At 43.1% G+C, this 16,670-nt stretch overlaps 1 protein-coding gene across 3 annotated transcripts in view; it reads left to right on the top strand.

Moving 5' to 3' along the window:
* The window catches only part of bmp2k (BMP2 inducible kinase), a 54,254-nt gene extending 37,788 nt beyond the window's left edge, over nt 1–16,466 (top strand). The window contains exons 8-17 of one of the 3 annotated variants that reach the window (XM_042220105.1): nt 1,241–1,344; nt 1,430–1,509; nt 1,713–1,861; nt 2,277–2,476; nt 2,578–2,658; nt 2,713–2,787; nt 5,218–5,459; nt 5,772–5,938; nt 6,353–6,469; nt 14,489–16,466. In XM_042220105.1, the coding sequence (XP_042076039.1) occupies nt 1,241–1,344; nt 1,430–1,509; nt 1,713–1,861; nt 2,277–2,476; nt 2,578–2,658; nt 2,713–2,787; nt 5,218–5,459; nt 5,772–5,938; nt 6,353–6,469; nt 14,489–15,864 (2,591 nt within the window). In that variant the 3' untranslated portion in view covers nt 15,865–16,466. Of the gene's footprint in view, nt 1–1,240; nt 1,345–1,429; nt 1,510–1,712; nt 1,862–2,276; nt 2,477–2,577; nt 2,788–5,217; nt 5,460–5,771; nt 5,939–6,352; nt 6,470–14,488 lie in introns of all 3 variants that reach the window. The other 2 variants (XM_042220106.1, XM_014333485.2) reach the window with 2 other exon arrangements.
* Nucleotides 16,467–16,670: the final 204 nt, after the last annotated feature.

The following is a 16,670-nucleotide window of genomic DNA, read 5'->3' on the forward strand; positions in this document are numbered from 1 at the left end:
AACTTTCGTTTGTTTTGTTTTGTTTTTTCCTGTGGTGTCTTTTTTGATTCAGTAGTTATTTAACATCATTTTGTCAACTAGCAAAATATTCTGTCTGCAATTTGTCTCCCACATTTGCAGATTATCAAAGATGTGAAAAAATGTTGTTTAAATTGGAAATCGTCTCCCGCATTATGGAGCTTGACTTTAGGCTTGACCGTAACAAATGTTACTTTGATGTAATTTCACAGATAAATGTAAGAAATACAAAGCCATGTTACAGTTTCCACCTTTTTAGTGTGGTTTCTTCTCCGCTGTTGTCACCCACAGAGTGATCTCTTTCAGTCTTTTTTTTAATTTTTTTTTTAATGCATTTACCCAACTCAAGCCTGTTTGAACCAGTCGAGGACGTCAGTCACGACAGCTTTGTTTGTGCTCAAGTTATTTCACTTCCCCAAATGTATCCTGTGGCGGAGCTTCCTTTTTAAAACACTTGACAAACAGCTCCACCAAGTGGTCAAGGGAAGACAATACATGCCAAATACATGTTGTTCTGCACCAGAGTTGATATTGTTAAACTTTTTTAAATGTATTTTTTTTTTTTTATATATATATAAATATATTTTTAGTTTAGCTTTACTTACTTTGCAGAGTGGGTTTGCTGGTTACTGTTTCATTGTTCTGGATTAAAAATATTTAGTTTTAAAAGAAAAGATTTCTCATAATTATTATAATGTCAGGGTCAAGAATTAGGAATTTAGACAAGATATTTGATTTGATTTTGATTTTATTGATTAGCATTCAAATATCTCAATGAATACAGAACAAAGATCTACCACAAAGCAAGAAAGCATGAGACAAGGCTAATCAAAAGGTATTGGCTGAAGCATTTGCTTATTACGCCAACCCTTTTAACGAAAGATCTTTTTGCATGCAGCTCCTGTACACAGGGCTCGAAGCAAAGAATAAAAGAAAGCAAAGCAAAAACAAAACAAAAAAAAACTTTCCACCTTAGATAAGTAACTACATCAAAGCAAAACAATCAAGAGGACAAGATATTACAGCAGCTCAATAGTGTAGTGGTTTACACAATTGCCCAACAAGCAAAAGGTCAGTGAACAAATGCATGAAAGTGGTTTCAAATAGTTTCTTTTTCAACTCTCTAGTTTTAACTTTTGTTTCAAGTAACTGAAACTTCCTTTTAATTAACTGTAGAAATCTTGCTCTTATAGTGTATAAAGTGATCTTTAATCTTCTTCAGGATATATGCTCGAACCAGACCAGGAGAAGAGACCTGACATTTACCAAGTGTCCTATTTTGCCTTCAAATTAGCTGGAAAAGACTGTCCAGTGCCAAATCTCTTCGTAAGTCACAGGCATAAAACAGTCAGCATGTCTTTAGCCTTTCCTCACTGGCTTATTAAAATGAACCTCCCTGCTGTTTATCTAGAACTCTCCCATCCCGACGTCACTCCCTGAGCCTCTGACAGCCAGCGAGGTCGCTGCTAAGAAGAGCTTGACGAAAGCCAGGTGCTGCTCACCGACAGTTTTATTATGTATAAACTGAAAATGGAAATGATGGATTACTTTAATCTTATGTATTCATTTTTTATTTTATTGGTTTTTTTTGTTTTGTTTTTTTCTTGAGATCACAGCCTGTCAGCTGTTACAAACGCACATAGTACAGTTCTTCCTGCACATGCTGAGGGACACTTTTGCTTCCTCCTTTACAGGATCACAGACTCTGTGGGCCCAACGGAAACATCGATAGCTCCCAGACAGCGGCCAAAGGCTGCAAACAGTAATGTCCTGCCTCTCACTAACACTGTCACCCCTGTCAAGATGACCGTGCCTTCAGCACCCGTCAGCAACGGCCAGAAAGGTTTGTTAAACATCAGTAGGATGGATTTTTATATCTAAGAAAATGTCTTTAAAGGAGTTTGTTAAAAGTCTTTATTTCGACAAAATACAGTACAGACTATATATACACAGTATTATTTTCAAACAAACCAAAACACATTTCTTAAAATTACTGAAAATTATTTATGATTATTTATTTATGCATAAATTCCAGAACTAAATATCTTCCAAATGAGGATAATGCTGCAATGTTTTGCTGATTGCCTGCATCCTCATCTGTGGATGTAGGCAGAATGTTGATTGACTGGTAAATCAGCAACCAGCTCAGCTCTCGTCACCATGTGATATCTGAATATATAAACCCCTCGATATCCTGGATTTTGTTATTTCCTTTTCTGGAGTCTAAAGAACAAACGCTGTTCATCTGTACCTCTCAGCTCCCACTCCTGGCTCTGGGCAACCATCCATACAGTCTCAGCCTCAGCAACAGCCTCAGCCACAGGCCAGCAGTCAACAACACAGAGTCCTGCAGCAGCTACAACCTGGTGATTTGCGTCTGCAGCAGCTACAACAGCATCACCACCACCAGGCAGTGCAGCAACAACATGCAAATGCACAGCAACTCCAATACCTCCAGGTACGTCACACCATGATCCCAGTTATTACGCATCAGTCATTTTTAAGCCATCACTTGGAGGCAATGTTTTCCAAACTTTTTTTTTTAAATTTTGACTTCAGTACCAACAGGCTGTGCAGCAGTCGCTTCAGCTTCAGCAGCAGCAGCAGCAACAGGCCATGCTTCAGCAGCAGCAACAACAGGCCATGCTTCAGCAGCAGCAACAACAGGCCATGCTTCAGCAGCAGCAACAACAGGCCATGCTCCAACAGCAGCAGCAGCAGCAGATGATGTATCAGCAGCAGGTTGCTCAGGCTCAGTACGCCGCCATGGTGAGTCCTTTCAGAGGTCTAGATGTGACGCCAAAACCCCCAGTGATGCAATAAGATACCCTAAACTTTGGTGACTGCATTCGTTATGTTTAAAAAGGACGTTTGGTTTAATTCAACATCATCTTTGTTTTGCGCACCTGTGGACCACTTCCAGTGCTCATGCAGTTTCTCCTGCTGAAGAGAGCTGGGTCTGCAGCCAAGACCCAGACACCAAACAGCAGAAATGGCTCCCAGTCTATCTACCTGTAGTCATGTAGCTCCAATGCTCAATATTTAAAAATCAAGAAGGTAATACTTGACTTGGACAGATCTCAATTTCAAATTCTCAGTTTGTTCTGGCCATATCAACAAACATGTGGCCCCTTTTTGGCCTTGTGCGGCTTGGCTTATGTGGAGTCTGCTCTCGAATCGACAGCCATCAAATTGAATTTGCTTTTTGTTCAAGCGACTGGGGAAAAAAAAACGTGACAGCATTTCAGAGCAGAAGACTTTATCCAAAACTGCAGTAAATAGTTTGAGCAAATGACAGCGAAACACATGGAGACACAGCGTGAAATAACACGGAGCTGAATATTTCATTTAATGTCATAATGGCCTAAATTTGCTCTCTGTTCCAAACACTGGCAGCCAGTCCTCCTCCCTCGAATCTCCTCACGTCTGTGCCAAGCAGCATTGGAAGCAGACGCTCAAACTTCCTACTGAATCTGTCCAAATATTCTGAAAACTAGTATTTACTGAATCAAACACACAAACACAGGTCCTCCAAATGTGCACTGTAAGGGCGGCGTAATTTTTAGTCTGTTTCCCACCGAGCGCGTACCATCTGTTTTATTTCAGAGGCAATCTGGTCTGAGCGAAGCCACGAGGGGATCGAACAGAGGGTGAAATGGAGCAGTTTTATCTATGTTGCGTTCTGACATATGAAGCGGTTCATATTCGGGGGAAGAGGCGAGTGCTCAGAATTACTGTTCTTATTCCCAAGATACCTGCTTAGTGTTTAAAAAGCAGCATTTCCACACCGATCTTAGACCTGCTCCTTATTGTGAGGAAGACGCGTTGCACATTTGTAATATGGTTTAATGACATTGGATCAGTTTCATTTGTGCGGTACTTTAAATGCACAACAGCAGTGTGAAAAAACTGCTTTACAAACTTGGAGAGTAGAGAAAGTGTTGGATGACTAGAGGATTTAGAGAAAAAGGTGAACCATAAACTGTATTTTTTCATTTCGTCGTCATTTGCAGAATTTATTTATATACTACTCAAACAAATTAAAGGAACACTTTGGAAACACATGAGACTGCAATGGGGGGAAAAAATTATGCTAGATATCTGCACTGATATGGACTGGGTAAAACTGCTACATCATTTTATAGAACTTAAAATTATTAACCTGCAGAGCCCTGAATTCAAAGACGCACTGAAAATGAGTGAAAAACTGATGCAGCAGACTGGCCCATTTTGCAAAAATTTCATTGCAGCAACTTAAAAAGGTACTTGTCCCCTGTGCGCTTGTATGCATGCTTTTAATGAGGCAATGGATGGTGTCCTCTGGGATCTCTTCCCAGATCATGAGTGATTGGATGACCCTAAACATGAAGACCCAGAGGTTTTCTATTGGATTTAGGTCAGGCGAGCGTTAAGGGACGGTCAATGTTATCAATTCCTGTATCCTCCAATCGTTGTCGTGCACCAGGAGGAACCCTGGACCCACTGCTCCAGTGTAGGGTTTGACTGTGGGTCCAAGGCTTTCATCCTCATACTTTCTGGCAGTTAGGGTGATGTTGCCTATGGATATCCCTTCCCAGACCATCATGGACCATAGCACCAAACTGTTCATGCTGAACGATGTTACGTGCAGCATGGCCTTCTCCAGACCCCTTCACGTCTGTCACATGTGCTCAGAGTGAACCTGCTCTCTTCTGTGAAAAGCACAGGGTGCCAGTGTTGGAACTGCCAACCTCGTGAAGTCTCTTTTTGGTTGTTCGGTCCGAAACATTCACACCAGTGGCCTTCTGTAGGGTTCTGGCAGTGTTCATCCTGTTCCACCTTGTACAAAGACGTCGATACCAGCTCTCCTGAAACGACTGTCTCCTGGAATCTCCCACGTGCGGTTGACCAGATCAATACCCCAGAACTTTAACTGACTTGAGCATCTTGTTTCGAAGTGTTTCGGACTCTCTGATTGGCCAGAAAATTGATCTGTCAGCCATAGTTTGAGTTAGTCGTTATTAGTTGATGTGTTCAGTTTGGTGTTCGATGTGCTGTTTTGACTTTCATTCCCTCATCCCTCCCCTCCACCGTGTCCCCAGCTTTCCAAATCCAGAACTGGTTTCTAACAACATTTCATCATCATAATGCGCCATGAAATCAATGGTCCGTCCCTCATTCCCTCCCCCCCTTCTTCTCCCTCTCTTCCTTCCCTAACAGCTGCAACAGTACCAACAGGCTTTTGTCCAGCAACAACAGCAGCATCAGCAACATCATCAACAACATCCACAGCAGCAGCAGCATCATCCTGCTCAGCAGCCTCTCCCCTATATGTCTTCCCCTCTTGAGTTCCAGATCCCTCTGGGTTCCTACAATGCGACCACACCCACCACAGGAACTGGAGCTGGTACTTGCCAGATGGGGGGGCCATCTCCTGTAGATCCCTCATACACTAACCCTAGGTAATGTCCTTTGAATCTGTTTGTGGAAGTGAAATTAGATTGGTTTCCTTCTACATGTGAAAGTATTTCCCTTCTTTCCATTTTTAAGCATAGAAAGTTTTTATGTGATGTGAAAATGGGATTTACATTAATCATCTGTATGTTGAAGATGGATGCAAGCACCGTGACCTCAGCCGTTTGTTCTCACTTCAGCATTGGGTTTTTTCAGACCTATCGGTTGTTTGGAAAACGCATGCAGTTTGTGAGGTCTGAGAAATATCTGATTGGTATTGTCTCTAACGTGGTCTGTTTGCTGTCCTCTCTCTGCCGTAGGAACCCTCTGCTGTCCACAGATGGGGTCACCCCTCCTTTGCAGAGCTGCAGCAGTGCAGTCAGCAACCCTCCCGATATGTCAGGCTGGAACCCTTTCGGAGAGGACAACTTTTCTAAATTGACCGAGGAGGAGCTGCTTGACCGGGAATTTGACATGCTCAGAGCAAGCAAGTGAACTCTAACGTTTTAACTCTTTTGTCATTTCAAGAAAAGAAAGAAAAGAGGTGATTGTTTGAAAAGTGTTGCCGTAGACGGAGAAATTTTCTGTAAACATTTCAGCTCCTCGTTAATGTCTTTTTCAGATGAAGGGAAAAATCTGGCATGTGAACCACATGATTGTGTATCACCGTGTTTATTTAGCTTTTTAACCAGATGGAGAATAAACATTTTTCTGTTGTTAAAATAGCAGATTTTGGGCATTGTGCTCTTACTGAGTGTATTCTCAGAGCTGTGGGAGTCTGTACATATTTGAGGGAACATTTATCAGTAACACCCACAATCATATGCAACAATATTTAATTTCAAAACTACTTCTATCACCTCGTAGCTGTAGATATCTAATTGTGATCTTTTATGTACAGAAAAGCCAGCGGAGAGGACAACGAGCGTGGAAACTGACCGACCGCCGCCTGCCGCCGCAGCCAAGCCCCTTCCTCCAGAGGATCTCTTCGGCTCAGTCCCATTTGTGGCCAACGCAGGCAAGTCTTAGAGGAGTCTCTACCGTGAGGACCCAACACTGTGGAGCCACCTGCCTCCCCCAGTCTGTCCTCTTCCTGCCCCCCCCCCCCCTCATCCCAGTCTTCTCCCCTCACCTGACCTCTGGTCAGAAGCTCCTATGCCACAAGGACCCAGCAGTGGGCCATTTAAAACCAATGATCAGCCAGATTTGTGTTGTTTCCTAATGTTAGTTGGAAGATTTAGATGCACTTATGCTGTCATTATGAATCATATTATTATTAATAATAATGGTTTAAAAAAAGCAAATTGCAGCTTTTGCTCCTCCTGTGGTTAAAATAGGAAGCGAAGGAGTAGCAGGTGTGTCGATGCATTCAGTGCAGTGAAGTTTAACAGAGGGCTTATTAATGAAAATATAATGTCCTGTTGGAACAAACCTTTATGCAAGTCAGATGGAAGTCCACTCATAAACACGTCTCTCTCCACGCGGCTGGAGCAAGGTACTAACACAGAACAGTCAGAGGTATGTGCTCATTGTGAGGCACTTTGGATTAAATTACACTTTGAATAAAAGTGCATTTAAAAAAAAAAAGTTTGGTGAGAAGCAAAAACTTCTGTGTCCAGCTTGGACAAGAGCTGGATGAAATTGCTGTTTAAAAGCAATATGAAATGTCACGTGGTTGGTACTACAAAGGGCTGAGTGATGTTTAAATGTCAGTTATTTAGTTTCTGACTGGTGAATAAATGAATACAAAGGCCATCTAATTAAAAGAATTTCAGGAGTCATAAGAATATTTTTTTTCTTCATGGTGTTAAATTTTGCAGCAAATTCATTATAGCACCATTTGAATTTAATAGTATTACAGTCGTCTTAATAAAGCGGGTTATTCGGTGTTCAGCCAAACGCTTGAGCTGCTTTCGGACTTTTGCAGTTCCTTCGACTCTGACAGGAAGTCGCACCTTTCTGCATGTCTGCACTTCAGGAATGAGGCCATAAAGTTCACAGACAACTCCAGCACAAGAGGAGCCTTTAGTGGCGTTGGTGTTTGCTGTGGCAGCACTGACAACTTGTATATTTACAAATAAATAGATAAATAAAATTAGAGTAAAACACAGAGACATTGGTCCAGGCTTTAAGAACCTGATTTGGACTCATCAGGTCAAATATTGTCATTTTTATGACTTCAGAGCCGAGTTGGAGCATTTCCGTAGTTTGCTAATACAATGGAAAAACAGGCACACACTAATTATTGCATTGGCATAATGAGAGCTAAATAACGGTTGTCATCACTGTGAAGTCCAGCTGCGTTCCTGGGAAGATCCATAGATTTAAACCAGTCCTGTACATCAAGGAGTCACTCGCAGTGAGGCAGTGAAGGACAGTATTACTGCGTAGTAAATTACAACCCCCCCACAGCTCCTTCCTTGGTCTGTCTTTTCTAAGCTTTTCTATTCAACTCAGTTTTCATCAGAAAGGACGAAAAAAGCTCTGATCGTTGGAACTCTTTGGTCCGAAAGCGTCTGTTTTACTCGCAGCTTTGTAAACATGTTTTATTTTGCCTGATTTACCATATCGGAGAGTTGGTGCTATATATTTGGTGTTAGGGACTGAAACATGTAGCTGAGATGATCTCACACCCATCTTTCAGCTCCTGTATTATTACGGCGTCTGTCGAACCATCGCTCAGCCCTGGTACTAACAAACTCCACTTTGAGGAGGGGGAAAAAAGCAAACTTGAACTTCCAAAGTTATGGCTCGTTGCCGTTTGTTTACATGGTGATACTGTCGCCCCTGCGCGGCCATTGAAACTGCAAAGATTCCTCACACGTTGCACAATAGTTTTCCCGAAGCCTCAAATGTTCTTCACATGTGGAGTGAGCACTTTACTGTGGAGGCCGACGTCATAACCTGATGATTAGTTCTTCTGATTTGGCTTCATTAACCGGTCAGACTGCTTGTGGTTCACCCCCCCTCCCCTTCTCCCCGAACACAGATCACAGCCTTGTTAAAGCAATGTGAATATCTGAGCGCAGTATTTCTACATTTATCACATCGGTGGCAGCAATAAGCTTCTGTGCCTCTGTACTCTTCCTGCTCCTTAAATGTGAATTGATTAATGTTTTGATAGGTGATTTAGACACGCCGTTTATAATTAATGGAATATATTTAATGATTAATCCTGAAACACTTTATTTTCTAAAGGAGAGTGAGTGTTTTTTTCTTTTCTCTCTCTCTACAGTAAATTCATCTCAAACACGCAGGCTTAATGCAAATCCATCTTAGAGTAGATTAAGACAAGATGACAATGCAATATAACCCTATAAGCACTTGAATGTAAGTGTGGAAATATTTTATCGTCTTCACTTATTACTTAAGGAATATAAAAATCTATACAAGTTCAAATTGGATAAAATGAAAAACCAAAAAAGAAGCCAAAAAACAAGAAAAGGGACTCTTGTACCGAGCTGATGCAGAACCCACTTTGTTGGGACTCATTCCTTCAGGCTGGCATGAAAAAATTTGCAGCAAATTTTGGAGCAGCCTCTTCGCTCGTGTTTGTGCCATTAGTTGGTTAGTTTAGTGTTTTGTTGTTTTAAAGCCCGCTGCTGACTTTAAAAACCGGATCGGGTCAGGTTTTATTTTCCGCGATTCGATATCGGGCTCCAGCTCCACCTGCTGGTCCCCTGCAGCTCTGCTTCTGAGCGTTAAAACCCTAATAAATATCCAGTTTGTGATTCAAGTGTTTCTGGTGTTGGCGACTTGTACTTGTGCCTGCTGCCAGACGGTGGGGAAGTTGATTTTAATCCTCTTCGATGACCAACAGCTGACAGTATTTTTATTTTATTTTTTTTAACAAAGGAACTACATTTTATAAAAAGACCAGTGTGCTGATTTACTTTACAGGAACTTCCATAAAATCTTACTTTAACTCTATCAAGCGCAGATAACAGGGTGCCCGTCGTAACTCTTAAAGATCTCTGAGTAACTTTATGAGGTCGAATCAGAAAATGTGTTATTGGCCTTCCCCGTACCCGATGTCACGGCGGATTACGACATGTTATAGGTAATCTTAACCTTTAAGTGACTAATTTATCCGCTAAAATGAGCGAGTGTGGTTACGTAAAAGGATTTCTTTGAAAAACTTTCCTTTATCCATGACAGATTTACTGTTTTCATGCAGTTAATTTACCTGCTTAGAAAATTATAGTGGATACAAAAACTTGGATGGTTAATGAAAGGATGTGGGGGTTTTTTTTTTTTCTTTCTTTGCCACAACAATGGACCAAACAAGTGATTAAAGTAGATCCCACTCATATAAAGATGATGATTTTGATAGGGAGCTGCCACAGCTCGACTTGACTCTAACTTTCGTTATTGTTTTAATAGTTTTATGTTGAATACAACTGGCTGATGGCACATTCTCTTGTTTAAATGTTGATTTTTGGTCAAAAATTGAGGAAATTTTTTTTTTTTTTTTTTTTTTTTTTTTTTTTTTTTTTTTTTTTTTTTTTTTTTTTTTTTTTTTTAATCCATACAATCCTAAAGGGCTGTATGTTTGTTGATCCTCACTGTGCTGTTTATCCGCCTTAGGTCAGCAAGTGAGCGTTTCCCTTGGCACTCATCCACACATGAACCATATCACATTGTAATGAATATAGTCGGTGGTAATTTGTGTTTAGCTGAAGGTAAGTTTGGAGTTAAAGCTGCTTGATGCTTCTGTTCCACCTCATTTTTCTGCTCATGTCACTGCCTGCCTTTACTGGGGCCTTTTTTTGGAAAAACTGCTTCATTTAAGTTTTGGTTTTTATTTTTTTAATTATTTGTTTTATTTGTTTACTTCTCATTTTTCATTTAGTGAGACAGCCATTCTCAGAAACATCTTGTTCATGTGTATTGGTGGATGGGTCTATAGCTCGGACAAGCGAACCATCAGAGCCAAAAACAAGTGAAAGGGACAGTCAGTGTTATTAATGCACTTTATTTTATTTTGAAAGTGCAGCAAAACAGGAAGTACTGTCCCAGGATCTGTAGGATGATGTTGTTTTATATTGTTTACATTTGCAACTTTTCTGTGCTCTTTCCTCTCTGTCTCGGGGCGATGTTTCCCCCCTTTGTTACTATATTTTTGTTTTATTTTTTGTTAGCCTTAAATCATGCAGATGTGTTAGGAAGCCTCCAATAAGATGACTAAAACTATTGGATTTTTTTTTTTTTTTAACTTCTCATTAGAAGTGTTGGAAAAATGTCACAGCTCTTCAGCTTTAGTTGACTCCAGCAGCTCCTGGTACCTCTCCTGCAGAAAGACAACAACCTATAGATCAGTAGTTTTCTTGTTTTTGCAGCAGACTATGTAAAAGGTCCTGTATCATACTGTGAGTGTGAATGTACTTCTTTATAGAATGTTACTGATGAATAAAAAACATCCAAAATCAATACTCACTTTGGTTCCTTTTTTATCCTTAAAGAGAAGCTTAGAGTCTCTCCACCACTACACCACGAGCAAGATGTTCCTGATGTTAGGATGGCTGTCTTAAGTGTCGCCCCGTCTAGCTCGTACTGAAAGCTGAGCATGTTTGAGATGCTGTGCAACGGCTGGTTGGCAAAACAGTGTGAAACAGAAGCAGCGACGCATGCGTCCTTCACTCGCTTGGTTAAGGGTGCATTTCTGCAACCTTTGGCAACAAAGACATTTTCAAGTCTCCTACATGCATTTTGGCTGCAGTTCTCCTGTTAAATCGATGAATCTTCCATATAAAGGGGTAGATGTGAATCTGACTTTGCCCCTATGCCTAGTTTGCTGGAAACCGGATGGAGATTAAAGCTCTGAACATGGTGAGTTCAGTGTGGTTAATCCTTGTTTGCAGGTTTAGTTCTGGACAAACTTTCATGTTCTCGTCATTTCTTTCTGTCTGTGGTGGAATTTTGACCATATTTGGATATCAGTCTATCAGGATGCTGTGAGTAAAACTATACAGCAAAGATTTATCAAAGAGGCTTTGAATATGCTGCAGTTCACGATGGACGATCCAGCAGTGCACACGCACGCTTTCATTTGTCAATCAAGCCCCCTTTCTCATTGTGTCGTAGCTCCTCTTACCAGAGATGCGAGGAAGGAGTTGAGACCACAGGTGTATCAACTATTATTACAACTCACTGAAGTTCCTTCGCCCCAACCCTGATTCTGTGGTTTGGAAGAACCCAGAAAGGGCTTTTTGAAGAAAAGTAAATACTTTTTAGAAGTATCTTTGTCCTCTGTTAGTGGGGGGGAAAGCAAATTCTGACAGCAATGATGATTTAGATCTCACAGGCCTGAAGCGATGTCAGTTAAATACGACGCGTCGCACAACTGATTCATAAAATATTTTTTTTCCTTAATTTCATTGCTTCAGGTGTAACAGGTGCTCATCGTGTTTTCTGTTTAGGGTCAATTTTAATTCGGCGTGATGCAAAGTGATGAGTTACTGAAACAAGATCAAAAGGACAAGATTTGTATATTCCACCTCTGAGGCACACCTGTACAAACACTGCACCTGTTCGTCCTCCTACAGCCGCCTCTCCTCCCTCATCTAAATGCATGTAGGAATCGACACGGTGTACTGGATAGAGGAGGCGTTCAGACCATCCAGCAGCTACAGTTTTACAGACACGTCCCTCTCCAAAATCGTTAACCTGAACCCTGCAGGATAAAATGCAATGTGGGCGTTCCCGTTTGGCTCGCCGTCGCTGGGTTCACCTCTCGGCGGCCTCGTCAAATCAATCTGTGCTCGGCGGCGGTTGTTCGGCGAGGGAACAGACTTCTGTAAGCCCCTGCTGCTCTCGCTCATTTCTAACAGATTTTATCTCCCGTCACACAAGAGAACAATCACACGCATGTTTTCGCCACTTATTTGTATCTTTAAGAGATCAGACGCAGCCTGTAATCCTTCAGAATCTCCCCCCACCCCACCGGAGGAACACAAAACAAATCCGCGTGGCTCTGACATCTTCTCTCATGATTAAAGATGTTTCTATTGTTTGGCGGGCTCGCCTCGTTCCGGGAGGTGAGCATGATTACAAGTTCTAATCCGGGTGGGCCGAGCAGATGCAGAGCAGCTCGGACTTCTTATCTTTGAGTGCTGCCTTGTTTGATTTATCGGCAGCAAAGCTTTTGGCTGATCCGCCGTCACGTCCTGCCAGTTTGGACGCTTGGTTTCCATTTTCATGTTCGCAGCAGGGGGTCGTTCTCTTCTTCTCTTTTTCCCAGCGTTCCTCTAATAGGGAACAATGAATTGGCTCATTGTATATGGCACCGTTTATCTTCAATACAATTGGAGACTATCCACTCGCTAATTAGGATAATTTCTAAGTTGCCATTATGCAAATCTCTTGGACATAAATTTACACACTGAAGGCAGAAATTTTTCCTCCAAATGCCAAAATACATGTAAGAATTTCCAAAAATGCAGAGTTTAAATAAGAGAACAAAGCTTCCTTTTTCAAGTCTAAAGGGACGCTCGCAGCTTAAATCTCTAAACTTTAAAAGTAATTCTGTGAATCTTGAAAAGCTGCTCGTCTTATTTCCCCGGCCTCTAAGCTCGCTCTTCTTATGGCAGGATCAGAGATGAGAAGTCGGAGCAGCTTTTAGACCATATTGACTTTTGCGATTGCACTTCTGCTTCAGTATAAGACAAACTTTTGGGCATTTGTTTGTGTGGGGAGGTTTGCGTATAAGCCGAGTAATCCTGGGTAATGCCTCCATAATACAGCGGTCGAAGAAGCAGCGGAAGGCATCAGGACTCTGTCTGTCACTTATCATTGACTTTTGATTTTAGCAAAATTGATTGAATCAGTTGTTGTTTCACAAAAACAACAATCAGTTTTCACCCATTTGGATACATTTTAACAGTTTTCCTGCAAAATTCAAAATGCGTTCACACGGTGATTCAGGTGTAATGTGGACAACAGGAGGCAGAGCTCAAACACCAGTGCAGCACAGACTGGAGCTCTTAAACAAGACAGCTCTGATATCAGCTCTTCAGAGGGCACCGCCGGCCAGAGTGAGCTGAAGGTTGGTAACAACGATGGATGGAAGCAGTCTGAGAGGCGGCGGACGAAGACGAGAAGGAAAGATCGATTTCGGACCAAAATAGTTTTTCTACATGGAAATGAAAAGAAAAGGAGGAACTGTAGAGCATTAGACTCAGACTGCCTGAGTGTCACTCATACAAGCGACTCACTCCGTGTTTTCATGTGTTCGGCGTAACCTTAAAATGATGTTGGATAAGAAAAATGTGAAACCAGAGCGCCTCGGCATTTACAACAACTTCAGGAGATAATCTACATGAAATTTTAACAGCTGGCTCATTTAAGCTCAGTTTTTTTAAAAAACTTTAACCTCTCCAAGACACATGTAAAAACTATGAATCTCCCTTTGGGATCAATAAAATTATTCTTATGAGTCACAGCCAAAATATTTCACTTTGTAGAGGAACAGAAACTGGCATTGAGACCCTGGATGCCTGCTCTGTGGACATCCGTGGAATTCACTGGGTAAAACGTTTAGGGGTCTCGACAGCATGTGGGATGGATGCTGCTCAGTCATATGAAAAAATCTTTTATGACCTGCGTTCTGATACCAGCCTTGTCTTCTGCCTGCGAGTCCTCCTGTGTCAAAATCATTTTCTAATGTAGGCATGTTAAACCTGCTGCCAGCTGGGAGATGTCACCGATTTTCCATAAAATAGTTATTTTATGTTAACGTTGCACAGGCGTTTTGGGGGATTGGTCCATCTGATTTCTTTCTTTGTTTTTGTCGAAACACATGAGTAGCAAAGACTTGAGTTACACGTCCTGCAGTGTTATTATTCTGACTGGTTTTGTGTGATCTGAAGTCATTGCAGGTTTGTGAGGTTTTCTAAATGAAAAACTGAGTTTTGTTTTTGGAGAGATCAGAAAAGGGTTGGATGCCTTCAAGAAATCTGACTTGGCAGTTGTTAAAACTATCAAACATCTGGAAGGATCAGGGGTTAACATCTGTATTATCTGTGTTTTGTTTCTGCAGGTACCAGTGCGCAGAAGGCCGAGCCGACCAGCGAGGAGGTCGGCGTTCCTGAACCTGCTGAGAGTCTGCAGCCGACCCACAAGGAGCACAAACCGAGCAGGAAGACCAACTGCAGGCCCGGCGACGAGTCCGACAGCGACTTCGAGTCTGACCCTCCTTCACCTAAGAGCAGCGAGGACGAAGAGCCGGAGGAAGAGGAGGCGTTGAACAGCGAGCATGGTGAAGACACCGAGCCAGAGAATTTTGGACAGAGGCCTTTGCTGATGGACTCTGAGGAGGAGGGAGAGGAGGATGAAGACAAACACAGCTCAGATTCAGACTATGATGCCAGCAGGGTGAAGAACCGCTCAAAGAAACCTGCAGGAGCTAAAGGAGCGACTGCTGCCACCAGGAGTCCTCCTTCTGGGATGGCTCTGATCACTCCCCCAGAGTCCCCTGGTGGAGTGAGAGCTGTGGAGCCTGTGGATGTTTTTGGGGCCGTGCCCTTTGTCGGAGGAGCTTCACCTGTGGAACCTCCAGAGGTCACAGATATCTTCACTAAAGCGCCTTTCAAGGTCGGCCATGAGCAGCAGGCGGCAGACGAGTTCGACGTTTTTACCAAAGCGCCGTTCAGCCGGAACCTCTCGAGGTCGAGCAGGAGTGGCGGTGACGTCCCCATGGGACAAACGCCGCCAGTTTCTCCTGAGGGCATCGATGCATTTGGCTTCTCTCCCTTCCAGCCAAGCCCCACCGCCCAACCTCCCACCACCTCCAGAAGTGCCGAAGACATCTTCCGGACGCCCTTCGAGGAGTCGGCGAGTCCTCAGCAGCAGAGGCTGAAGCAGCGCAGCCTTCAGAAGCTGTCATCCCGCCAGCGGAAGACCAAACAGGAAGCCACGGCTGGGGGCAGCAACGGCAAGCGGCACCACGGCACACCGACGGGAGGGCGCAAGACTAACAAGCCGACCTATCGCACGCCCGAACGAGTCCGCAGACACAAGAAGGTCGGCCGCAGAGACTCGCAGAGCAGCAACGAGTTCCTCAGCACCTCTGACTCTAAGGAGAACATCAGTGTGGATATAACGATGGCCGAGGGAGCGTCTCTGCCGGTGGACGACGCCCTTTTAGATCCGTTTGGAGCCAAACCCTTCCACCCTCAGGACGGCAGCCGACACAGCCAGTACCAAGGCCTCAGCGACGGAAAAGGCGACATCGGCACGGCCAACGGTAAGTCCTGGACGGGCTCTCTGCACGGAGAGAGCCGAATCATGGATGACTTCGGGGCGGTGCCCTTCACAGAACTGGTCATCCACAGTGGACCTCAGCAGCAGGCGGCACCCTCACAGCCGCTGGACCTCGACCCCTTCGGAGCCGCACCTTTCCCCTCAAAGCAGTGACTCCACCTGCGTCTTCCCGCTCTGTCGGCTGCTTTCCTTTTCTTGGTTTGGGATCATTTTTAACCAACAAGCTAAAACTTTTTTCTAAGAGCGTTTTAATACACCAGAGTCTGGATAACAAACCCTGTGGAGTGCGAGTGGCGTTTCCACATATCCTTCAGCTGCACATGTTTTTGAAAGCCTTTAATGCTGCATCTGAACGCTGTTTGGAACCAAAAGAAAAATGTGATTCTGAGCTTCGCGTTCGACCGCTCGTCTTGCTGTGAAAAGCTCTCTCCGGCCCGCCTTCTGATCTGCCGACATGTTTTTGTTTTTAGCACCACGAAGCCTTACCTGAGCTCGGCTCTGCCTTGCTTCATAGTACCTCGGAAACCACGACGCCGTCAGCCTCGCGCGTCTTTTGAAATCATTTGGGAGTTTTCCTGAACCTCTTAGTTCTGTCTTTATTAGATTCTTCTCTATGCATAATGTCACAGTAGTCTTTATGCAGCTAAATGTGGGTGTGGTTTGTGATGCATTAGAGGGGATTGAATCTTGTTCTTCTTCTTGGAGCTCTTAATTGGGTCAGGTTTAAATTTAGGATCTTAACTCTTTTTTTTTTTCTAGCAGTAAGAACTATAATTGTTTTTTTTTTATTTTTTTTAAGTAAGTTACAACTCAACATTTCTCTGTTAGAAATAAAACACACAAAGCCACGTTAGAGGACTAGTTTAGGATTTATGAGCCCTGCAGAAGCTGTACCGCTGTTTTCCCGGCATTGTCACTGACCTCGGCATTTTACGTCGTCGGGAATTTCACCGTTGGTA

The sequence above is a fragment of the Haplochromis burtoni genome, unplaced genomic scaffold (assembly GCF_018398535.1).
Source record: "Haplochromis burtoni strain Fernald_Lab_line unplaced genomic scaffold, NCSU_Asbu1 Contig_43, whole genome shotgun sequence".
Classification (NCBI taxonomy): domain Eukaryota; kingdom Metazoa; phylum Chordata; class Actinopteri; order Cichliformes; family Cichlidae; genus Haplochromis; species Haplochromis burtoni.